At 36.3% G+C, this 26,289-nt stretch overlaps 4 protein-coding genes, 1 long non-coding RNA gene and 1 pseudogene across 6 annotated transcripts; 3 read left to right on the forward strand and 3 right to left on the reverse strand.

The window, feature by feature from the left end:
* The first annotated feature begins 267 nt into the window (after positions 1-267).
* LOC140979928 (octanoyltransferase LIP2p, chloroplastic-like) lies at positions 268-3,008 on the forward strand. 2 transcript variants are annotated; one of them, XR_012175827.1, is made up of 5 exons: positions 268-810; positions 902-1,166; positions 1,699-1,849; positions 2,090-2,772; positions 2,818-3,008. XR_012175827.1 is itself a non-coding variant. In XM_073445587.1 (4 exons), exons 1-4 carry the CDS (start codon positions 695-697, stop codon positions 2,428-2,430), a joined length of 873 nt encoding a protein of 290 aa, XP_073301688.1. In that variant the 5' UTR covers positions 268-694; the 3' UTR covers positions 2,431-3,008. The 2 variants fall into 2 exon arrangements, 1 of the variants encoding a protein (XP_073301688.1); XM_073445587.1 differs by having other exon boundaries at positions 2,090-3,008.
* Positions 2,820-4,627, reverse strand: LOC140979929 (uncharacterized). The gene is made up of 5 exons (XM_073445588.1): positions 4,433-4,627; positions 4,263-4,358; positions 3,614-3,739; positions 3,250-3,289; positions 2,820-3,118 (listed from the first exon to the last, which is right to left on the reverse strand). The coding sequence occupies exons 1-5, from the start codon at positions 4,547-4,549 to the stop codon at positions 3,048-3,050; spliced, it is 450 nt and encodes a 149-aa protein (XP_073301689.1). The 5' UTR covers positions 4,550-4,627; the 3' UTR covers positions 2,820-3,047.
* Positions 4,628-12,560: 7,933 nt separating this feature from the next.
* On the forward strand, positions 12,561-14,805 carry LOC140979930 (aspartyl protease family protein At5g10770-like; annotated as a pseudogene).
* A 5,883-nt stretch (positions 14,806-20,688) lies between these two features.
* On the reverse strand, positions 20,689-21,968 carry LOC140979232 (protein ENHANCED DISEASE RESISTANCE 2-like). The gene has a single exon (XM_073444558.1). The coding sequence runs from the start codon at positions 21,882-21,884 to the stop codon at positions 20,886-20,888; it is 999 nt and encodes a 332-aa protein (XP_073300659.1). The 5' UTR covers positions 21,885-21,968; the 3' UTR covers positions 20,689-20,885.
* A 2,326-nt stretch (positions 21,969-24,294) lies between these two features.
* On the reverse strand, positions 24,295-25,755 carry LOC140979933 (cytochrome b-c1 complex subunit 8-like). Its single transcript, XM_073445592.1, has 2 exons — positions 25,473-25,755; positions 24,295-24,539 (listed from the first exon to the last, which is right to left on the reverse strand). The coding sequence occupies exons 1-2, from the start codon at positions 25,640-25,642 to the stop codon at positions 24,491-24,493; spliced, it is 219 nt and encodes a 72-aa protein (XP_073301693.1). The 5' UTR covers positions 25,643-25,755; the 3' UTR covers positions 24,295-24,490.
* Positions 24,440-25,212, forward strand: LOC140979934 (uncharacterized). The gene is made up of 2 exons (XR_012175828.1): positions 24,440-24,570; positions 24,620-25,212. It is a non-coding gene; the product is annotated as an uncharacterized lncRNA (long non-coding RNA).
* Positions 25,756-26,289: the final 534 nt, after the last annotated feature.

A 26,289-nucleotide genomic window follows, 5' to 3' on the forward strand; every position in this document is an offset into this window, starting at 1 on the left:
TTCTCTCAACTCAATTGTGATTTTCTTCACAAATGAGAGATCTATTTATAGAAAATCTTTACAAATAATTCAAAAATAAATTACATCATTACCTTCATCATCACACATAAATTTCAATATTCAACACATAATTTTACCTAATTTTCAACATTCGAATATTCAACATTCAATATTCAAATATTCAATATTAAAATATTAAATTTTCAACACTTTAGTAGTACTTAGAATTTGAACAAGGATTTTGTTAAAAATCAACCAAACACCATATAACTTATAATATTATATTTTTATCTTTATTTTTAATTTTCATATTACACTAATTATCTATCGTTCATTTATCGGTACATAAATGTAAATGTAACAAATTTATTGGGGATATTTTGGAGGGATCGTCCCAACTGTCCCCACCCAGCAGCAGCAGCAGCAGCCGCCTCTTTCACCTAGCCGTCCTCCACCACACCACCGCCGTACGGTTCATCGGAGTTAACGACCTCGCGCCTCCGATACAGATTACCCAGGTCCTCAAACGATAAACCACCGAATCAAAAATTATTTTTTGTCCATATGATGTTATAATATCTTTAACACAATCGACTGAGTTAACTTCGGTTTCTCCGCCCCAAGACTGAAGCTTTTTTCCACAATCTATGTGACGCCGCAGTTACTGCACATCTTCAGTTCCATAAATTGAATTATGCCTTCACTAGTCAGTCCCATTTTCAGTTCCATTCCAAACCCATCGAAAGTAACTCGGAGGGATCATTCTTCCTTTAATTTCACCGTTTCAATGGTGCATATGCCAAAAAGAAGGCACTTTTCTCGCCTCACCCTACTGTTCGTATTTACAGTTCAATCAACGTGTGTTTTGTTAATAGATTGTATTTCTTTATTTTGATTACAGTGTTGATTTGTTTGACTTGCATCACGAACTGGTTCCTTATGCTGAGGCTTGGTCATGGCAAAATGCTGTTGTTGAAGAGAAAAAATTGTTGAACAAAGAGGGTAAAGATTTGACTGACACTTTGATCATTTTGCAACACAACCCTGTATACACATTGGGTGCTGGTAGTAAGGAAGAGTACTTGAATTTTGATGTACAAAATACATCTTTTGAAGTGCATCGAACCGAACGAGGTGGTGAAGTCACGTATCATGGCCCTGGTCAGGTATATGATACTGTATGTGTTCTACATCCTGTTAAAACTTTACTTGATCCCACACTGTAGTGGATCTTAAAGTTGAGTACTTTAGCCCAAATGAGGCACGCCTAGCTTTCTCTCTCAGTGAGGGTTGATAGGTGGAATGTATTTGGTATTTTTGTTCTTTCCGATCTACACTCATTTCACAAATCCACCAGGCATTCCCCCGGACCCAGAGGAGGCAATCGTCCTTAGTCGGAAATGTTTGCAATTTTTATACATATATTTTCTAACAGCACTAGTTTTGTCCAAAGGTGTAAAGTCTGTTCCACCCACCAAAATTTTGGGCTGTGCACCTAGGTACTCTAAGTTGGTGGTATAATATTAATGCTCAAGAGCATTTAAATTTTATAATGGACTTGGAATAGATGCTGTAGAAACACATTTGTTTGATTAAAAATGGATGTTTGGGTCTAAAAACATATCATAAAATTGACTTTCATGTGACTAAGATGCTAATGTTTTGTTCTGATTGTTCCACATGCTTGCTGTATTGTAGCTGGTCATGTACCCCATACTCAATCTCCGTTACTACGAGATGGATGCTCATTGGTACCTTAGGAAACTTGAAGAAGTGGTCATTCGTGCTCTTTCCTCGACGTTTTCTATTGAAGCTTCACGAGTCGAGGGCTTAACTGGTGTTTGGGTTGGTATGCCTAACAATCTTTTTTTGCCTTGAACAGTCTCTACGCTACTCATAATTCAGAATTCCTGTAAATAAACTTCCGTGCTCTAGAATTCCGATCAGCTCTTATTAACCTTTTTGTGTCCCTCCTCTATTTGGCATAGCATTCTTGAATCTTGATAACTTGAAATCTTATGAATTCATTTTGTGTTCTTTCATATCTCTTCAGTGCTTACTATTTTCAACACCCTTTTGACTCCTTCAGGGAACCAGAAATTAGCAGCCATGGGTATAAAAGTATCGAAATGGATAGCATATCATGGCCTGGCGCTGAATGTCACCACGGATATGAAACCCTTTGAGCAGATAGTTCCATGTGGGATTCGGGATCGTCAAGTTGGAAGCATTAAGGCGCTGCTACAAGAAAACTTTTCATCTCAAGTAAATCGACAAGAGCATAATCACGATAATGATTATTCAGAATTGATTGATGCCACTCATAAATCGCTGATTGAGAAATTTTGTGAAGTTTTCCAAGTTGATATCCGGAATAAACATATTCAGTCAGGTGTCTCTCAAGGAAAAACTGTCGACTTAACATGCTGAAAAACAGACGCAGAAGATTCAATCAGAATTTATCCAATACAGTTTGCCAATTATAAAGATACTGCAATGCTAATCTATTCCTTTTTTCTTAACACATTTTTGTAATTTATGTCCATTCTACATATTGTTGTATTTACGTCATTTCAATTGACACGGTTCAAAGTATCATAATATTGGAATGGATTCAAAATCTTGTTATATGCCTTTTCTGTTTTCTTGGAAAAGTTTGACAGCTGTGTCATGGAAGGATAACCATGTGATTTTTAAAGTTTCAATAGTGTTAAATTGTTATCATCCAAGAATAACAATTAACAGTGTTTGTACATTGGTTTCTCCCATTATGTTTTATGCATGTTATGGGTTGTATTGTTTTGTCTTCACCACTAGAGTTAGATATAATCTTTCATCCCAACTAGTAATTGAGGATGAATGATTGTTGCATCAAAAGCAATAATCAATAAGAATACCAATTCGAACGCCATATTTAAACACAATGAAACCAGCGATCAACTGACTTTCAAGTTGGTAATGATCAAACACACCAAATTTTTGGATCTTAAATGGCAAAGAGAAACAAACTTTCATGCGGCGTCCTCGAAAAAACATTTCCACGACTCTCAGTTGTCTTGTACAATTGCCGAGAATAGCAACTGGTTGATATTGTTAGAGCCTGGCTCCTCCATCCCCTCTTCAAAATCAAAATTGTTTGAGTATGTAACAAGTGAGATCAAATGACTTCACAGTCACGGACTAACTAAGCAAAGGTAACTTAAGTCTTTATATCAACATTTACACTATAAAATTCAACCAAAAAATAACCTGTTTTAGCTCTGACTTGAACAGTCCATTCATCAATAATCTGTAAATCATAAACAAAAGCTTTACACAACAGCCACTCTACTTCAAGAAACAGTTTGAGAAATAGCCACCAAGAATGTCAAAATGTGTAGCGAGGCTACCAGATATCACTTCATGCAATGATACTTGAAAAAACAAACCCCGCCACTTAAATATCGGTTGCTTGCTGGCACATGATGCAATACTTTATGCAGCACATGGAAAATGCAACCAGTAGAAACTAAAAACATATTTTAAAATTCCTGTCAGTGGCCTATATTTAACGTTAATCGTGGATGGAAGGCTTTAACAACAGTAGTTCAAATCAAGATAGTCAACATAGAACCTGGTTGAAGTTCTCATAAGAGAGATCATCATCATCACATGCCATGGGAACACCTGCAGAAACTTGCAATCTCTGCAGAAGCGCCTTGTTCCCCACCAAGACTGTTCTAGCTTTATCAATCAGATCCTGCAGGTTGATAAGACTGAAACATGTTCGAATACAAGTGTGCTCACTGAAAAGCAATAAATTATCCTACTTAATCATCATGGAAAATGGTAATAACAGCAAATACTTGGGATTTGTGAGAAAAATAACTCAAAACTGTGAGAAAACATCAAATATCGGTTTACAATTTGAACACCCCTGGACAGTGATCTAAAAATCAAAGTAACTCCATTTATTTACTACTGTTAATTGATTGGCAACCTATATTTCTCTTCCCATAATTACATACTTTGTTGACATTGTTGACACAAACACAAAGAATTCCATTTAGATTTCCAAAAGATACGCGTGGAATCTCCTATCCTTCAATTGCCCATTTTATACTAATAACTTAGTATCGATTCATATTGAAGAACAACTCAAAACTAATAATAATTCAAAATAAGACAACTTATAGTTCAGTAGGCGGAAGCACTATACAAAAATTTCAAGCACAAAACACAAAAATATTCTCTCGCAAGTCGCATATAACATCGGGGTGTACCTGTTTAGCAGCTAACAGTTCCCTACACTGTTCCTTGAGGGATGACATTTCTCCTTCGATTTTTTTCAACCGACCCACAAGATTCATGGGATTAGCCTAGCAAAATTGAACACACACACTCAGAGTTGCCAAAAAATAGAGGAAGATAAAAGGAAAGAAGAACGGAATACATTATCGGGGTAGTGTTGATGGAATTCTTCGCGGAGCTTATGGTGAACCATAGAAAGGTCGCGGTTGGCTTTGGAAAACAGGAAGAGCAGCCCGTCTACTGCTTGGTGACTCTCCATTTCTCTCTTCTGCTTCGAAAATTGAAATGAAAACCCCAATTTCCGAGCTCAAATCTCTCCCAGTGCTTTTCATTGTTAAAAAATTTATAATTAACAACAATTAAATAATATTATTTTGGAAAAATAAAAATCAAATTTCTGCATTTTACCAAACCGAAATTTTGAATTTAGTTGGTTCAGTCAATTATTTCCATTTAACCAAAGTTTTGCCCACCCATAAATTTACTAATATTATTATTATTATTTTTATTAATGTTGTCATTTTTAAATTTTTTTTTGTACTATTACATCATTATTAAAAAATTTAAGTTGTAATTGGGTGAGATGATTTGATTTAAAACGAAAGATTTGATTGAAAGGAGATTGAAGAATGAATTTGAAATGACATTCATTTTGGATGTATTTTAAATTCATCGTAATTATTATTGCACCTACATAGATTAGCACATAATATTGAAATTTATTCAACATAAATTAATCAAAATAATTAAGATGTATCTGGATCGATGAATTTCAAATATGTAGATTTCAAATGTATTTTTGTAGTTTTAAATAAACTTTATTTTGAATCCTTATCCTTATAAATTTAAATCTATGGTTATGACACAAGCAGAAAAAAAGGTCTCTTGAGATAAAGAAACAAGGCGCATCATGGTTAAGACACGAGAATAGAGTCTCTACAAGAGCTAGACCACAAAATTCAAGAGTTTTACTTTCTGTAATATTTGAATGAAAGTGAAAGAGTGAATTGATTGTTGAGTGTTGTTCTACTCGAATATATATTGATTGATATAAGTAATATCCCGTGAATGCAGGCTATTTTCGTCGAACTACATAAATTGTGTGTCGTTGTTCTTATTGCCTTTATTGTTCTTGTTATTCATTTTGCGTGTAATCACTATTGATCAACATTGATATTCTTTGAATGTTATCCGATATTCATCTATATATTGGGTTTTTCGTATTTTTATGGAAGTAGACATATATGTTGATTATCCAAAGACTAACATTTTGACCATGTCATAAAGGAGAAATACTTCATATGTATCATAAAATAATCCGAACATAAGTATATGATGGTTTAATTATTCGAGCTTGTTAGACTTCCGCTATGGGTCAAAGTGAGTATGATCCAATTAGGTATGAATATGATTAGATATTGGATCCCGGAAACTTATACAAACCCAATCTATTGTCGTCTATTTTTGTACTAAAGTTTTTGAATAAGTCGAGTTTCAATTTTGCCTAATCTAGCTTTTTTTTTTTTTTTTTTTTTTTTTTTTTTTTTTGGATTATCGGAGTGGAGAGTATAGTACAATTACATAAAACTTCTATGAGACTGTCTCACAGATCAATTTTGTGATATGGATTTCCTATCTGACTCAATTCATAAAAAAATATTATTTTTAATTTCTAAAATATTACTTTACATACTCGTCAAATTATTGGTTTTTTCTTCTTCTTCGATCAATCCTAATTTGTAAGGCATCCAGTGTCACTGCTTACATACCTTATAACTTATAATAACTATGATATAGTTGATGTGACAATGCATAAACCTATAGTTGTCACATTTTCCATTAAAAAAAAAAACTCTAATATGTCGTTTCTCACTTGATATTATTAGCTAGTTGGAGAGTCAGATCGTAATTTCAAATTTTTGGTGCATGATTCTTTCAAGTTTGGCCTATATATAGATTAAGGATTGGCCTCACCTTTCCTCCTAGCTTGAAAAAGGAGCACTACTGGCGTCTATTGCCGAATACGTCGAGTTTGTCTTGTACTTTTTAACATAATAATAAAGTATTAAATATTTTTAAAACAGTCTCTAATATATTATTTTAGGGTAATAATATAACATTGAGATTATTGTCAATGTCATTTTAATTATCGAACAATTTTATTAATTAATTTTCTATTTAACCGATAACTACATCCACAAAATAATTAAATGATACACTACTTTTTTTCATAATAATATTATATACATATATATATATATTTATTTAATATTGAGAACCCACAATCGTTATATTTTTTATGCACTCGGGATAAATTCAAATGACCGACACAATAATTTATAAACCACATTGATCAGAGACTCAAATTTTATGAACAATTTTGACTTGGGTTGTGTGTTTACAGGAAAATCTTAATGAGTTCTCCGAGTGCATGTTTTTTTTATTCTATTCTATTAATAATATCGTGGTCCAATTAACGTTGCCGTCGAAAACTTCTATTACACCAACTGTATGGATTTGTTCATGTATGGCACTCACTATATGGGGAGTATTCTAACTCTTGATCAAAGGACCATGAAGAGACTTCATGAGACGTGGATGGGATTTGGATAAGTTAGGTATTATACAAAATTATATTTTGCAATCGATATATATTTATATGGTTTTATTGTACTTATAATCGTATATCACGTATGATAGCATACATCAATTTTGGTAAGGCTAAGTCCTAAGTTGTGTTTCGGTATTCTTAAATTCACTTTCGTATTATTTTTGGCCTCTTCGATTCAAAAAATTTAACTAATTTTCGGTTTTTATAACTAATCGGATTTAATTTAATTCTATCATGTACCTTTCTTCTTCAAGTCTTCTAGCTCATAGACCAATACATGTAAAAAGAAACTAATTAGCATGGATAGTTGTCTGAGTTGGTGGAGTAAGTCAATGTTTCACGAATGATCAAGAATTCGATTCATCCTAACAACACTTTCTCGGACGAGTATGTCTCATACTAGTGCTTTCACAATATGGTCCGTACCAATAATTAGGACCGATGGAATTTCATATATTACTTTTTGTCAAAAATATATTGATGCGATCATGGTAGGTCAAGCTCTGAGAGAAATGTGGGATCCTTTAGAGTTTCCGGAAGAATCAATCACGAGGATGCGGCTGAATAGATCTAAGGAAGCATTGCATGAATTCATAAGCAATTGAGAGGAGCTTGCAAGCAAGGTTCCAAGCCTCAAAGGAGTTGTGATGCATAGGAGTGATCTTGAAGACCAAATGGATGCTATTAAGTGCAGAGTAATGTGGGTGGACCAACGTCACAACGTCCGGGAAGAAGCGCCTAGGTACATGTTGTGAAACTGTAGCGCCTAGGTGCTGCCTTTGTCGTGGGTTCAGCGTCGTGGCGCTTGGAATGCGTAAAAATATATTTTTACCTTATTTTGAGTCCTAAATAATTTGGGAACTTATTTTTTTTCATATATTTTGATTTTGTAAGCAATATTTGGATGAATTTTTGCACACTTTTCAGATTATTGAATATTGAATTGAATTGTTCTTGAGTTTTCTCTCAAACAACAAAAAAGCTTCTTGCTTTGTATCAAACTTATCAAAGTTTATACTTTGTAGCGTTTGTCGATCGTTCTTACGCGGATTGTCAAAGGCGAGTTCGTTGAAGGTTCGTTCGAGTGTCGATTGTTTTCTTGTGATTATTTGTTGCTAAATTTTTCGTAGTTTAGAGGTGAATATCATGCAATACTTGATACAAAAGGTCGGGACAACACAACACAGATCCTTTAAACATTATTGAATTGAGGACGCNTCAGCGTAACTACTCCAATGCTCAAATCATCACATGACTCACGAAAATAGAGAATAAAAACTCTATAAAATGTGGTAGAATGCAGTATCTGAATACCTGAAAAGTGGTACAAACCTTTGTATTTGTAAGTATATCCTAGCCGCCTTATGTCAGATAAGGAGATTTGCTTCCATTTTGAATTCAAATCTATCTCTATCCGAGATTATTTTCTTATCCAAATATACAAAAATATCGCGATAAACCCAAATTTATATTTTTGCCCTTATATTATTTAAATAAATATATTATTTTATATCCAAAAACTTTCATGGGTCTTCTCCATCTAAAATATATTTTTAAAAAAATATTTTTTCTAAATTATCATGGAATACGAGTAAATATTTATTTTGACATATAAAGTACCTATTATGGGGTTTCAAATACTTGATTTCGCTATTTTAATACTCCAAATGTTTAAAAAATACTATATTTTCGATTGATCACCACAAATGTAGTCAGTGTTGGTTTTCTCATGAAAAATACATTAAGATGACTTATTCATGTCATTTTATTTTTTTTAAAAAAAAACATAGTTCATCACTTATCATAAAATAATATTAAATATTTATTTTGACCTATAAAGTACCTATGTTAGAGTTCCAGATGCTTGATTTGACTCTTTGAATATTCTAAATATGTAAAAATACTGGATCTTCAAGCGATCACCATAAATTCAGTAATTGTTGGTCTTTTCATTGAAAATGCGTTAAGATCATGTCATCTAATTTTTAAAAAACACAGTTTCTCGCTCATCATATAATTATAAATAATATTTATTTTGACCGATAAAGTACCTATTTTGGGGTTCCAAATCTTTGATTTGGCTATTTGAATACTTCTAATGTCTAAAAAAATACCTGAGTTTCAAGTAATATTAAATGACTTTTGATGATGTCATTTGTGAAATTAAAATGTGATACCTAAATTGGTAGAAATATTATCTAATTAGAGTCTACAAATACATGATTTTACTCCCTAAATACTTATATCAAATTATTTAGGGATGTCAAACTATAGTTTGAAGTTAATATTGAGTGACACTAATGATGAAATTCGTGAAGTGAAAATTTGATACCTAAATTAATAAAAATAAGACATAATTCGAGTTCACAAATACTTGATTTTACTTTTTAAATACTCAAATTTGATTCTTTAAGAATATATAGTTTGAAGTTAATACTGAGTGGACTTTGATGATGAGATTTGTGAATTAAAAATGTGGTATATAAATTGGTACAAATAGTATTTTTTCATAATTCCATTATGAGTGAGAAACTGTGTTTTTTTTTTCCAAAAATTAGATAACATGATCTTAACGCATTTTCAATTAAAAGACCAACAATTAATGAATTTATGGTGATCGCTCGAAGATCCATTATTTTATTACACATTTGGAGTATTCTAATGGCCAAATCAAGCATCTGGAACTCCGAAATAGATACTTTATAGGTCAAAATAAATATTTAATCTTATTTCATGATAAGTGATGAACGATGTTTTTTTTTTGAAAAAATAAAATGACATGAATAAGTAATCCTAATGTATTTTTCATGAAAAACCAACAATGACTACATTTGTAGTGATTAATCGAAAATATAGTATTTTCATATATATTTTGAGTATTCAAATAGCGAAATCAAGTATCTGAAACTATATAATAGGTACTTTATATGTCAAAATAAGTATTTACTCGTATTCCTTGATAATTTAGAAAAAACTATTTTAAAAAAAATATATATTTTAGATGGAGAAACCCATGAAATTTTTGAGAATAAAATAATATATTTATTTAAATAATATAAGAGAAAAAATGTAAATTTGGGTTTGTAGGGAGTTAAAACTAAAGTTATGGCATTGTGAGGTACCAATTCTTAAAAAAATATGACTAGGTACTGAATCTTAATTCAAACTTTGACAGTTGTATTTTTCACAAATTTATCGTTAAATTATAAACTTAAATATTATTATTTAAATTTATTAATAATAAAACATTAGTCATAATTAAAAATATATTAAATAAAATATAATAATAAATATATATAAAATAAAATAAATATTTCGATAATATTCTTTTTGGTGTAAGATTTGAAGTAAATGAGTTGGAGATGAATATTGTATTTGGTGCAGAAATCGCATTATTTTAGTGTAAAATTTGTACCAAAATAAATTTTGTAGTTGTAGATGTTTTTAGTGGGTTGACGAGTTGACCAATTAGGTCAAGTCTTTCTACACTCCAAATTGACTTTAATGTGTGTAATTTTTCAAGGAAGCTTCCGAAGAAAAAATCATAACATATATGAAAATAAATAAATGAATATATAATTACTGATTTTTCATAATACATTTATTAGAGACATACACAACAACATGACGATATTTTAATCATTCTTCCATCGTCAAGAATTAAGTCAAGAGGAAAATATCATTAAAAAAAACACATCGTTATGTTAGATTAGTTAATGTTTGGAATTTCGCCAACTATTCCCATCATTAATCTCGGGATAAAACGCGTATTTCGATGTGATGTTTTCTTAGCAAAAAAAGAATAGGAAGAATATAAATTAATATGCATAATTAATATATGTCAAGAAATTGCATTCTACAGTCTCGGGGAATTACANAGGGAATTAGTTATAAATAGAGCTCAATTCCTTCAGTTATTGTATCCCAAAATCAAAAGCTTTTTAGCTTTGATAAAAAGAGAGTGCATAGAAAAAAAGAGTGTATTTTTTTCTTGAGTGCGAGAATTCTCTTGTGTGAGTTAGAGAAATTATTTTCTCGGTATACTCGGGTTGGGAGTGTGAGAAATATTGAGTGTATTGGTGTATACACTTGTTGTAATATTTCTTCCGGTTATAAAAGTTGCAGTGCTCCGTGGAAGTAGCTTATATTGGGTGAACCACGTAAATCTTTGTGTTCTTGTTGGTTATTTTATTCCGCATTTTTTGGGTACTATTATCATCGTGGTAGGCATCGTTTTGGGGGTGTAATTCCCCAACAACATGACGATATTTTAATCATTCTTCCATCGTCAAGAATTAAGTCAAGAGGAAAATATCATTAAAAAAAACACATCGTTATGTTAGATTAGTTAATGTTTGGAATTTCGCCAACTATTCCCATCATTAATCTCGGGATAAAACGCGTATTTCGATGTGATGTTTTCTTAGCAAAAAAAGAATAGGAAGAATATAAATTAATATGCATAATTAATATATGTCAAGAAATTGCATTCTACAGTCTCGGGGAATTACAGACAATTAATCTTACGCGTAGAGACTAAGAAAAATAGAAAATCGAGTTTAGAACGAAGACCGAGAGAAATGTATTTTTATATTTTTTGCGATATTTATTTTTTATATATGTTTTAAATTTTGATTTAGTCAGTTACTTTTTTTTAACAATTTTGATATTTTTTCCTTGACATGGAAGCATTATGCAATATCACAACAGTATTTTCGATGAAAAATGATTAAAATTCTAAGAAACTGAATACCAAAATCATACAAAGGTAAATGAATACGGCGGCAAAAAATGCAATTTTTTCTTTGAGTTCGAGTCGAATAAGCAACACCAATTTGTGATCTGAGATTTTTGTTCTCATTTGTGCAATTTACTTATTTTTCTAGTATGTGATAATTTATTTGGGTCATATTTCAATACAAGATCGAGCAATATCATCATAAAATAAAACATCCCACGAGTTTGACACAGAAGAACAATGAATAAATAGCCGAAAATAACCAAACTTCCCCACTTATATATATTTAAAAGCAAAGGTAATGAGAAATACATTGAAATTAGGGATGTCAATGGGACGGGCATGGGGTGGATATGGCTAGACTCAAGATCCACCCTATGAAGAAAACTTTGACCCATTGTCCGTCCCACCCGAATACAAAACAGGGCCGGTTAGACCCGTGAGACCCGAATTTTTTTAATATGAAAACAATAATTTTCTTTTTACATGACTGAATTATGAAACATACAAGACTCTAAATACAACATAATAGAAAAATAATTCATGTCTTCGACCACACTTAATAACGACAAACAAAATATCATCACGACATAATGAATTACATAAAAAAAGAGTTATCAGCTCTCCAAAAAAATATTGACATCCCCAAATGGACATTAATAAAACTAAAACCCTAGAGTATTTATATACATATCTATGGGACGGGTATTATAGGACCCACGACCCGCTCATATCCGGACGAGTCTGAAAAATTGGACCTGAGACCCGTCCCATGACCCATTTAGCATGCTCAAACCCGTTCCAAATGGGCCGGGTTCCTCGCAGGACTGGGTAAAATCCGGACCCATGCATTAACATCCATAATTGAAATAAAAATAGTGGGTGACGTGCGTTCTTGAAATATTCTATTTAAATATGAAGATAGGTAGCTGATACATCCCACCACAAGCTAGCGTCGTGCCCATTCAGCTAAATGGCCACTCTCACTATGAAATTTTCTCCACTTCTCCTCATTTTTCTTTCGTGTTTTTCGAACCAAATCCATGCTTTGGAAGGACCAGAATCTGCCTCCGAAACCCATTTTTACACTGTTCAATTAAGCTCCTTTTTACCAGCTTCTGCCTGCACTGATCCACCGACAACCAAAGGTCACATATATTTTATTTTATCTGGTGTAACATGTTTTAATATTTCTTCTCACTTTTGTTTATATTTAGAATGGTCGTATATATTTTTTCACAGGTGTGTGTGGATTTTTTTAAAAATTACAATCCCTTCATCAATATATATTGACAATGATATATATCATTTATATATGATCATTTACTTCTTTTTTCGTTCTACGTTGATGATAGATTCTAGTACTTTTGGTTTTATGTAGTCTTATTAATAATTAGGCGTAAATATAGGAGAGATCAGAAGATTCAGCGAGTGAGTATGTGTGTGTTGTGTGTGGTGTATATATAAAATCATACATGCGACTTACTGTTTTCTCAAGTGGGATATATAATATGGTGAGCAAAATCCAAAAACCTTGGTTTTGATCTACTGGGAAAAAGTTTACTTTAATTTTCTAAAAATTAAATATAGAATTTAAGAAATATTTTATTTGAGAGGTTGGCAAGTACTTTTAGCAGATCTAGTTTTATCCATGCACAAACATTATATTGGATGTGAAATCTAGGCAAGAATATGACACTATTTTGCTGTGTTGATCATGTCTGTATCACGCAACATGAAACAGGTCACAACAAGAGGGAATCAACGATCAAAGTTTTTAGCCGGCATGGTCCATGTTTTCCACAAGGTCAAGACAAGACCGCCACCGCGATGCCATCCCTGACTGAACTCTTTTCCCAAGATCAACTCAGGGTAGACTCGATCCATGCGCGACTAGCTCCAAAATCGAACACAAACAAAGTCGATGAAAGCAAAGTCAACCTCCCGGTGAAATCTGGCCGAACCCTCGGTTCCGGGAACTACGTGGTGACCATTGGCCTTGGGACCCCGGCAAGGACCCTGTCCCTCATCTTTGACACCGGTAGCGACCTGACATGGACTCAGTGCGAGCCCTGCATTCGGTCTTGCTACAAACAACAAGATCCTATTTTCGACCCTTCTACATCGAGCTCATACTCGAATATATCATGCAATTCGGCCCAATGCTCTCAACTCGTATCTGCCACAGGAAACAACCCCGGCTGCCTTTCCGGATCTACATGCCTATACTTGGTACAATATGGTGATTCGTCCTTCACAATCGGATACTTTAGCAAAGATGAACTGACACTATCTGCAACCGATGTGATACCAAATTTTCTTTTTGGCTGTGGCCAAAACAACGAAGGATTGTTTGGCCTCACTGCAGGAATAATAGGCTTAGGAAGAGACCCTTTATCACTAGTCTCCCAAACAGCTCAACAATATGGCAAATACTTCTCTTATTGCCTTCCATCTCTTTCAAGTTCAACAGGATACTTGTCACTAGGCAAAAGTTCGTCCTCAAATAACGTAAATTTCACCCCGTTCGTTAGCTCAAAGGGCACATCATTCTACTTCATCGACATAATCGCTATAACCATCGGGGGTCAGCAGCTACCCATCGACCAATCCGTTTTCAAGACTCCTGGAACCATTATAGACTCCGGTACTGTCATACACGACTCCCGCCTGGAGCGTACAGCGTGATGAGCTCGGTGTTCAAGCAGCAAATGGCCAGGTACCCGAGCGCACCAGCTGCTTCGATCCTCGACACTTGCTTTGATTTTAGCAATTTCACAACCGTGACGTTTCCAAAGATAGCTTTCACCTTCGGCGGAAATGCGGAGGTTGGTTTGGCTCCTTCGGGGATCCTTACGGCTGCAAGCTCATCTATATTTTGCCTTGCCTTCGCGGCGAATAAAGCTGCAACTGATGTTGGGATATTTGGAAACACTCAGCAGAAGACACTGGAAGTGGTGTATGATGTTGCTGAAGGAAACTTGGGATTTGGCACTGCTGGTTGTAGCTAAGTAAAATTCTAGCATAAGGACACGAAGTTGGAATTGGAAGCTAAGGACAAGGTGTATACATTTACTTACCTTCACTGGAAAATTGATAATGATATAATAAAAGTAAAGGGCGATGGTTATATATAAATATTCATGTTACATAATTGTCATGTGTATCAAACTCGGCCGACCACATCAATTAAAACTCTACACATGACAATATTATATAAAATTTTTCTGTCATATCTCCTCTCAAATCAGTGATTTGATATTAGAATGGATTTGTATTTCCGTTATACATATAATAATATTAGAAGCAGTAGCGATCATATACAACAGAAAATAAGAAAGAAAAAAATTTCTAGAATTTAGAGAGTGCGCGCTTGAATTGTGGTGGTAGAATTATACTTCATTCTAATTTAACTTCCAATTTTAATTCAAATATCCCATTTTTTCAACAGCTATCTCCCTTATTAATTATGTAATTAGTAATTTTCCAATAATTTGTAATCATATGACTTTATATTTTATTCACTGTCACTCAATTTAAATCCTCAAACATTTAAGGTAATATGATAGAAAATCATATACTTACAATTATCATATGACTTTATATTTTATTATTTGTGTGTTTTGATTGATGAATTTGATTTGGAGAGATAAATTTGATCTCATGAAATATTTGAGAAATGTATTTCAGATAATTAACATCGGTATTCCGTATTTGATTTACATCACAATTATTATTGAAATTGTATAATCGGATAAAGAGTGAATTTGAAATTCGCCAAGGTTGCGTTTGGGAAGAGTGATTTGAAATCCATGAATTTTTATTATAGTTTTATTGTTAAAAATAAAACAATAAATCAAATCTTAAATTCATATATTATTTATTTATACATTAATATTTGAAGTTTATGGTTTTGTTTCTCTTAAATAATAAAAATATATTTGAAATCTATAAATTTGAAATTCATGAATTCAAGGAATCTTAAAATCGAGATCGATTGATCGTGTATTACATGAAATATTTAAAGCATTAAAAATTTAATACATATCATAATGATAAAAAATGAGGGGGGCTTGTGGAAATTATTATCACAATTAAAATATAATATGATTATAAATTGACTTTGATTAATGAGGTCTTGCTACACGTTTATTTTTCTTTCAAATTTATGACAAGATGATGTATGAAGTTTATATGGGCCGGGGTCTAGCGAAAAGAATTAAATGAAACGTCCAAGTTTATGCATGGAATTATTAATAAATAAAAGTGGGAAATGGAGAAAAAGGAATGATATATTATGGAGTTTGCCAAAAAATATTAAATATAATATATATCACAATTTTTTGAAAAAAATATGAGAAAATGACCAATTTATAAAAGAGAACATTTATCTATGAATTTCCTCGAAAATCAACAAAATAAATAAATGGTTGAACAAGTCTTTTGTTCTCCTAGCTAGATGGTCGGATTATTTCATGATATCATAAAAGTAGTATTTCGATATTACATATCCAATGATTCAAAATTATTGGATTTATCATATACATATTATCCTCATGGTAGCAGAATGACTCGGACAAGGGCTCCTTGTAGGTGTGCATAAGTATATTAGAAATGAAATTTGCATGTAATAATAACTGATACCCCTGTAAGAGCCCGGGTCATGGATGACCCGGGATATCAGATGGATTCCCAAATCAGGGTCAATCTGCAGGATGGATTCTTCTGAAGCCTGGCAGGTGCAAGCCCGGGCTCTACTCCCCGGGCAACCAGACGCCCGGGCTCTTATACAAGCACCCGGGTAACCGACCACCCGAGCCATCTCGAGAATTGAACCACACTTGAGTATATTAATATGGACAATCTTATCTGTCAGAGCAACTTGACTTTGGCGTGTCATATAAGTCATCAGGAGGTGTGGGCGACCGTCCTATCTCTGACACTAATCCAAGTGGTTGACAAAGTCAGATAGGCGGGATGTGACTAGTGTATGATTTGACATGTCAGAATGTAGCCGTCCTACTATAATTAGTAGGTAGCACGAAGAACGAGGTCATCATTACTTCTTCTACTATAAATACCAGGTTCTCCCTTTACATTTAGATTCATTGATTCACACCAATATCACACAGTCATCACTTGACTACATTGGTTTTATCGCTTGAGTACCCTGCTGACTTAAGCATCGGAGTGGCCACGCCGGACACCCCTCCGGCGCCCATTCACGAGTTCTTTTCATTGTTTGCAGGTGCTATTGAAGCCATTATCTTCACTCAAATTCCCTAAAAACTATAAATTATTGATTTGACCCGTTGGAGCTCCTTACCCGGCTCATCCATTTCAACGAAGTCCCATCATTGGCGCCGTCTGTGGGAATTTGAGCTCAAGACGTAGATATGGTTTCCATTCAAAAATAAGTCCAACTCTGCTTGGCAAACATACAAGCCCGACCAGCTCGGCACTCAGATCTTATCTATGGATTTCATATGGGCTCAAAGCTCAACAGCTATCCCGGATTGGCATGAAGGGTATTTGCTATGCACTCAGTAGCATACAGCTATATTAGTCACCTAATTTAGCTCAACCAGAGAAGTTTCACTCTACCGAAAATGAATTCGGATTCAGTATTTCCATGTTAGTGATTTAATTTTAAGAAAACTAATATAGCAGGAAAAGCAGAAAAGTTAAGAACCCGGCCAGACCATGCCAGACCCCGGCTAGACCTGCCAGAGCCCGGGCAGACCATGCCAGAGCCCGGACAGACCAGCCAGAGCCCGGGCAGACCATGCCAGAGCCCGGCCAGACCTGCCAGAGCCCGGGCAGAACCTGGGCAGACCATGCCAAAGCCCGGACAGACCTGCCAGAGCCCGGGCAGACCATGCAGAACCCGGGCAGACCATGCCAGAGCCCGGGCAGACCAGGCAGAACCCGGGCAGACCATGCCAGAGCCCGGGCAGACCTGCAAGACCCCGGCCAGACCTGCCAGAACCCGGGCAGACCATGTCAGAGCCCGGCCAGAGCCCTGGCAAACCATGCCAGAACCCGAGCAGACCATGCCAGACCACCCCGACACCTTCTTGAAAGTCCGGGAGACATGAGGCCCCCACATTCTTATTTAAAGATCGGAAGCCATGAGGCCCCGACATCTTATCTTATGTCCTAGAGATATGAGGCCCGACTCTTCTATAAGTCACGAGACATAATCAAAGACCCAAGGCTCCGCACCTTGGTTGTTTATAAGCCCGGGGTTCTCAAACCTGGCTCGGGGCTCCGCACCTCGACCATTCCCAAGTCCCGGGACATGTTCCCCGGCCCAAGGCTCCGCACCTTGGTTCTTATAAGTCCAGGGCACTACACCCTGGCTCGGGGCTCCGCACCTCGACCATTCCCAAGTCCCGGGACATGTTCCCCGGCCCAAGGCTCCGCACCTTGGTTATTTATAAGCCCAGGGTTCTCAAACCTGGCTCGGGGCTCCGCACCTCGACCATTCCCAAGTCCCGGGACATGTTCTCCGGCCCAAGGCTCCGCACCTTGGTTCTTTATAAGCCCAGGGTTCTCAAACCTGGCTCGGGGCTCCGCACCTCGACCATTCCCAAGTCCCGGGACATGTTCCCCGGCCCAAGGCTCCGCACCTTGGTTATTTATAAGCCCAGGGTTCTCAAACCTGGCTCGGGGCTCCGCACCTCGACCATTCCCAAGTCCCGGGACATGTTCCCCGGCCCAAGGCTCCGCACCTTGGTTATTTATAAGCCCAGGGTTCTCAAACCTGGCTCGGGGCTCCGCACCTCGACCATTCCCAAGTCCCGGGACATGTTCCCCGGCCCAAGGCTCCGCACCTTGGTTATTTATAAGCCCAGGGTTCTCAAACCTGGCTCGGGGCTCCGCACCTCGACCATTCATGAAGGCCAGGGCTCCGCACCCTGGTTATCTATTAAGTCCAGGGATCCGTACCCTGGCTCGGGGCTCCGCACCTCGACCATTCATGAAGGCCAGGGCTCCGCACCCTGGTTATCTATTAAGTCCAGGGATCCGTACCCTGGCTCGGGGCTCCGCACCTCGACCATTCATGAAGGCCAGGGCTCCGCACCCTGGTTATCTATTAAGTCCAGGGATCCGTACCCTGGCTCGGGGCTCCGCAGCTCGACCATTCATGAAGGCCAGGGCTCCGCACCCTGGTTATCTATTAAGTCCAGGGATCCGTACCCTGGCTCGGGGCTCCATACCTCGACCATTTCGAGTCCGAGAGACACGAGGCCCCAACATCTTATCTCAAGTCCATGAGACACGAGACTCCGGCTCCTCATCTCAATCTCTGGGAGACATGAAGCCCCCGATGCTTTTATTAAACCAGATTGATCATCTCTTTGGGAATCCAAGCATGACTAATCGGGACAGCGAGTATGACTCTAGCCCGACTATTTAAGGGATGTGTGATGATACTCCTGTAAGAGCCCGGGTCATGGATGACCCGGGATATCAGATGGATTCCCAAATCAGGGTCAATCTGCAGGATGGATTCTTCTGAAGCCTGGCAGGTGCAAGCCCGGGCTCTACTCCCCGGGCAACCAGACGCCCGGGCTCTTATACAAGCACCCGGGTAACCGACCACCCGAGCCATCTCGAGAATTGAACCACACTTGAGTATATTAATATGGACAATCTTATCTGTCAGAGCAACTTGACTTTGGCGTGTCATATAAGTCATCAGGAGGTGTGGGTGACCGTCCTATCTCTGACACTAAGCCAAGTGGTTGACAAAGTCAGATAGGCGGGATGTGACTAGTGTATGATTTGACATGTCAGAATGTAGCCGTCCTACTATAATTAGTAGGTAGCACGAAGAACGAGGTCATCATTACTTCTTCTACTATAAATACCAGGTTCTCCCTTTACATTTAGATTCATTGATTCACACCAATATCACACAGTCATCACTTGACTACATTGGTTTTATCGCTTGAGTACCCTGCTGACTTAAGCATCGGAGTGGCCACGCCGGACACCCCTCCGGCGCCCATTCACGAGTTTCTTTCATTGTTTGCAGGTGCTATTGAAGCCATCACCTTCACTCAAATTCCCTAAACACTATAAATTATTGATTTGACCCGTTGAAGCTCCTTACCCGGCTCATCCATTTCAACGAAGTCACGTCAATAACCAAATAAATTTAGAAATGAAATTTGTATCCAGTTTTTTCCCTCCGCTCCAGGGACAATTTTGCTCGCACATTTTTCATAGACCAATAACATATTCTGTATACATAATTCCCGATCCATAAATAATAATAATAATAAAATAGCAATCATTCAATTCCATATCTCTGACAAGTCTCCCTAAAAAAAATATCTGACACAAGTCATTACCAAACAAGAAGAAGAAAACGAAACTTGTTCACAGCTCAAGAAAGAAGAATCCAACGTAAACCTCTTTATAGCCAAACACAGCACGAACAAATAAATATCCAATTAGACTTTGAGGTTAGATAATAACATATCCAACCATATAGAGGTAACTGAAATTTGGCCACGCCCTCTTAGTAGTACATTTTCACTCCCAAGTTTTCGTCAATATTCAACATTTTAAAAAAAACTCGAGAAGTTAAAAATGTCATAAGTTTTTTTTTAGAAATTTTTATGAAACATCATCTTTTTGTTTAAAAGGGAGAAACACATGATAGGGCTGGTCATCAACAAATAGCAAGAGAACAGCCAGCCAAACATTCTTGACCCCAAAAAAGCACCGACTGAGAATGCGTGTGGAGCAATCAGAACTCCATTTTTATCATAAGGCATATTTCAAGCATGCACGATAAACAAGGTGAAATCACCACTGACAATTAATAAACACCGTAGACCTTAAGGTTACAACAAATTGCCAGCATTTTCTCAAGTCAATGACTTTGCAGACTTTGTACTAAAAGCAATTTCTTGGATCCTGTTTTTTAAAGCGTTTAAATCCATCGACCATTGAATTGCAAATAAATAAAACACATGCAACACTAAAACAGCCATGATTCAGCTGATGTAGCATTATAATGTAATAGGTAGTATAAAGACTGGAATTTTAGTAATTTATAGGCTGCCTGTGAATGACAAACGGAAAAAATTATAGAACAATAACGAATAAGAGATGAAAAGACGAAAGAAATGGTTGATTAAGTCCACCAGTGGCTACTATCTACAATTCCCAATTCTAAAGGAATTTCAGAAACTAGAATCAGTAAAAATTGGAAAGAAAGTCTAAACATTATTCATTACTATCATCATTTTCACTTTCACCACCACTGCTCATTGGCAAAACCTTACTCGTGGGTGTGGCGATATCAACAAAAGTCGCAGAACTCATCTCCATTTGGCATATCCTCACCGCACCAAACAACCTCTCCGGCAACTCCTCCTCCGTCTGTGACTCTACCAGAAAACCCATATCAACAGTCACTGCAGTTACGCATCCCAACGCAAGCCGTAAAATCGCCGTAGCTATAGTGGAGCTGCCAATGTCCACGTCAATTTCCAAATAGTTTGGTCCCCTATGATAGTAGCAATTCAAAGCCTTGCCCAGCAAACACGCCGAATAATTCCCGACAGCAGTTTTTACAATCCACGGTCCTTTCACAATTTTATTCACGATTTTGAACCTGCTATTGCGAAATGCATCCGATCCATTGATGAATTGATACAGCAACGGATGCGAGTTTATCGACTCATTCGCTTTCGTAGCAAAATAAAAAACCACGGAGTGATGCTCACGGCCTGGTACTTGGAGATTTATCGCGATGACGAAGGTTTTTGACTTTTCATGATTACTGGAGCCATGCAACCCGTTCATTACGCGGTTATCGGGTCGCGCCAGAACGTGATCGAGTTTCGCGTTGGATCGGAGCCAATCGACCCCAGCCGGATTCAGCAGCCACTCTCCGGCGGGGACTTTGATTTTCTTCGTGAAATAATTTGGTCCACGGACGGAGAAAACATCCCCTGGAGGCGATGCCCATCCGCTGGATCCCATGTGGAGATCGACATGTTTCAAGGATCCACCGTTGATCGTCCCTTCTCTCCAATCATCAGTGTCGCCGGCCGTGGAAGCGAAGGAAGAGGTGGAAGAGCGGTGGCTGTGTTGGTATTTTTTGTGTTTGTTCTTCGTAGGACACATGTTTAAGGCTGTTAATTTCTCTCTCACGGCGGCGTCGGAGGCTCCGCCGTGGGTTTTACAATCACTATAGAGTGAGCAGGAAGGGGGACTCATTCAGTGGCCTCCGGTTAAATTAGGAGGAGGACTGGAGGAGAACACTTACCCTCGGAATTAAAGGAAACAACGGGAATGCCATTTCTTCTACATTTTTTTTTGTTAAATAACATTTATACATAAGACCGGACTTGTATCTAATGGTCTCAGCGTCTTTATAAAAATCAGAAGCAAAAATTATACAAATTATATAAAATTAAATAGCATTAAAGGGAATGTTTGAGTAGTATGTTGCACATGATTTGCTAAATGAGTAATTTTTTTGTCAGACAATCTAGATTTTTAATTAAAAATATTATATTTATATAAAAATAATATTTTCGTTATTCGAGTTTTGTATCACAAAATTGACATGTAAGATCATTTTATAAAAAAATTTTGTATTGTCAAATATGATTTAGCTAGTTAACGTAATTTATTAGTCGGAAATTCAATTATCAATATTTTTAAAAAATATGATTATTATAGTTATAATGTATCGTAAAACAATTTGTGAAGTGTTGGTATATTTTATAGTACTGAGTAATAATCGTGTTCAGTAATTTAAAAGCAAGTAGTAAAATAATGAAGAATGAACCAGAATGGTGGGATTGCACGGCAAGGAGTTGCGTGTACCCAGTTTTCCACGGCTAAAGTGTCAAACGAAAACAAATAACAATTTAACCTTTCTTACACTTTAAGCATTTAATATCATATTCTTTTATGATTTGCGTTCAGTCATCTTTCCACTTCATTTATTAAATCAATTTGAAATACATATAAGAGTTTTCATTACCATTTCTGCACCGTTTGTATTCTTATTTCCAACCTGTTATCTATCATTTTACAACCAATGTTTTCACAGAGCCATATAGCAACCACTGTCACCAGCCAGTTGGCTGCCCCAAAGCATTATTTTTCACTTTGCATAAAAGCATACACCATATATACTTCTAGCATCTCAATCAAGAACAAGGCGTTTATCATCCGCTAAAACTAGTTTTTCAACATAACTCACCTATACAAACTGAAAATGCATATGACATCATTTGATTCTGAGTAACAATAAATATTTGAAGGGTAAATCCAGAGTTAACATGTACAAGACAATTACATCATAGCAGCCAAAAAAAAGATACAAAACAATATCCGCCAACAGATACCGCAAAAGCACTCAAATGCAAAGCCAATAAAAAAAAAAAAAAAAAAAAAAAAAAAAAAAAAAAAAAAGCACAAGCTTAAGCTATCGAAAGTGAATCTGTGACCTCCTTCTGAGTACCTCCTCGCGGGAAACCTTCCTACCAAAGTACCAATTAAATTCTTCAGAAAGAGCTTACACAAAGAAGCAACAGACAATAGTAACTCATTAAGATCATGACAAATTAACATGCTATACAAACAAGTCAATGCAGGAACCACAAAAAGCTACCCACTCTATTGAGTTCAGTCTCAATTCTCGATGATCACGACGGTAAACCATTTTATAACATCTTAACTATGAATATAAAAACTACTAAGATTGTATTTCCAAATTCACTTAAGCAACATTATCATTCTGACTCCAAATGAATATTCCTGGCAACATTAACATGGCAAAGGCAGGGGCATTGCAGGTGATTAGCCAAAGGTTGCTTCTTTATTCTATATTTAACGAACTACAGAGACTTGATTTTGTGTTTATATTTCACTGATTATAATGTCTTTTTTTTGTATTCAAACACGTCGATGTTGGTTCGTAAATTAGAAAAAATAGCATGCTTCAGTCCTCGTGATTAATTTTCGTGTGTTAGAATAATATTCACGTAATGCGATAATTCTATGCTTACCATTATAGAAGTTTTTTTTTCGAGGAAGTTACGCTACAAATAGATTTCGAATTCAAAATCTTGTCCCAAACTTAAGACATGAATTCCAGCTAAATTATATCATTATCGGCTCACCATAGCAATTAGCGATTTTAATTGTCAGCCATTTGACAGATGGAAGAACAAAGACCGATAAATCAATGCCAAATCTCATAGTTAGAAACAAACCATCTACCAAAACTGAAACCTCAGCCGAAGGCTTATCCTTTACTTCAGGTATGTAGAGTTTAAGAAACCGAAACAAACCATAATGTCACTAAAACAATAAATTCGTACAGATTTTAAGGCCCCGAGTATGTATAGACAATTCAATTTCTATAAATTAAATTCGAGCCAATTTTTCTTTCTTTTTCAATAGGAAACAAAACATTCATTATATTTAGTAATAGAACTATTCAACATTTCAATTTAATTACTTGCAAAATGAGAAGTGCCTCTAAACTTTTCCACTAAATTTAAATAAATATGGCTTTAATTCAAATCAGTTAGGACCATAATCAAACAGTGTTCAAGCTATTTCATCCATCGTCCATGAAAAAAAATAGAAATCAAGGGGAAGCCAAATATACCGGAGGCAATATCTCTCCCGTACACGCAAAAATATCATTATTACAAACATTATAAACGTCCGGGAAAACAACTGTGAATCCAGTTGATCAATAGTGCAATAACTGAGCTCACAAGCAAAAGATAAAATCAGCTTATTGACTAGGGAAAGTAGAAGATTATGGAATCTTTGCAGATGGATCGAGCACGTCGACCTCAATATCTATGCTCCATCTTCTCCTTTTCCTGGTACCACTGCACATACCTGCAAGAACAAACAATTAGAAAAGTGAACCGTGTAGTTAGACTTGCAAAATACACTCCTGTGGACAATTTGCACAGCAGTGGCAACATCAAAGTAGATGCAACCGTTCAATATGAGACTATAATGCAAATCAAGCTTCTTCTCGCGAGATCTTCTCCCCTATATTTGACCCAGAAATTAACATCTTATCCTTCATCGAAGATTTCCCCTCCTCACAAACAGCTGAAGCAGCCAACTTCTTCCATTTCCATCAACTGGTCACCAAAGATCTACAATTTACATCACCAAATACAAAAAACGAAGATGGCGGCACAATCTAGTGAAGGTCTACCAAGAAACTGGTTTTGCAGAACTTCGAGAATCAGGACAGATAATGATGACGTGTTTGAACTATCATTGCATGGCTTTTCTTTACATTCCCATGAATTTTACACGCGAAACATATGTGGCGTTTGGCACATAACAGACACTGTCCCAAAGTGAATCTGTATTTGATACATATCAGACACTTAAAAAGGAGGATTTTTCATCTCGTTGGCAGATAGAAAATAATGATGTTCCTCATTTCTTAAGTTAAATAGTTTAATCCAAAGAGAATCCAAGGGCCAGGTTTCAAAGTAAACCACCTGTCTGTATAGCTCTCAACTGAAGGAAAAGAAAAAAAAAAACATAACTGGAACCTGCCCCACTACAACACCCTCCAAAGCTTCGGTCAAGTGATGCAAACAAATTCATATAAGCAAGTCGCTAATCACGACAACCAGTGACGAATCAGATCATATTCAAAACAGATCCATCGAATTAGCAGAAACAAAAACCACAACTTCCCAGCTGCATCCAGCTGAACGTAAAACCAAATCAAACAAATTGGACAAAGTTTACGCATCACGCACCCGATCCAAGAAAATCCACAATACGTAAGGATATACTTACGAGTAGGTACCAACGAGAGGTCCCAGGAGGAGGGTGGCTCCCATCCAACTGCTAGAGAATTTGTGGCTGATCTTTCCAGGAAGATCCTTCCACAGACCCGGCATCACCTTCTGCTGGAAAGGAGACAACGCGTACACCACTGCCTTCATCCGCACAGGTTGCTTTCCCATTTCTACAAAATTCAGCGACTAGGGTTTCTGTAACTTGCAGCTAAATGCCAATTGGGAACGAGATATCGAACGGAATCGTCTATTCTCAGTTTCATACAAGCGGAGAGAAAATTGGGCTTCCAATGGGCCGGATAATTTATGTCGATGCATGGCTAACTTCGGCCTCTTTTTGAGGCCCATATATTTAATTAACTTGAACTAAAATCTTCATAAATTAATATCCATGTCAAAAAAATTTTTGTCCCCACTGCCAGATTGCTAAGTCAATGATTTCGAAAAATTAACAAAATAATTATTTTTTGGGACCCTCTGAAGCTGAGGGTTTATTCACGGGTTTTCAAAAATCTATCACATGCATCAAAAAGAAAAAAAAATAAATTAGGTGGTTGCCGGTGATTTTAACCCACAAATTGTATGAATTCCTTTGAATTATGTCATCATATTCATTGGTCTCCAGTGACATTGAGATCAAGTTCATTATTGTTCTGAACAAGACGAACTTTGAATTCTTACGCCACGTTCGATGGACTTCAAAAAAACTACTTCCCAACTTTGAATTCTTTCACCACATTAGATGGACTCCATATATATTTTTTACAACAAGGGTGGAGAGTTGAACAAAACTCGTTTCCGGCCGGGCACAAAAC

Source organism: Primulina huaijiensis, chromosome 6 (assembly GCF_012295235.1).
Source record: "Primulina huaijiensis isolate GDHJ02 chromosome 6, ASM1229523v2, whole genome shotgun sequence".
NCBI classification, from domain to species: Eukaryota; Viridiplantae; Streptophyta; class Magnoliopsida; order Lamiales; family Gesneriaceae; genus Primulina; species Primulina huaijiensis.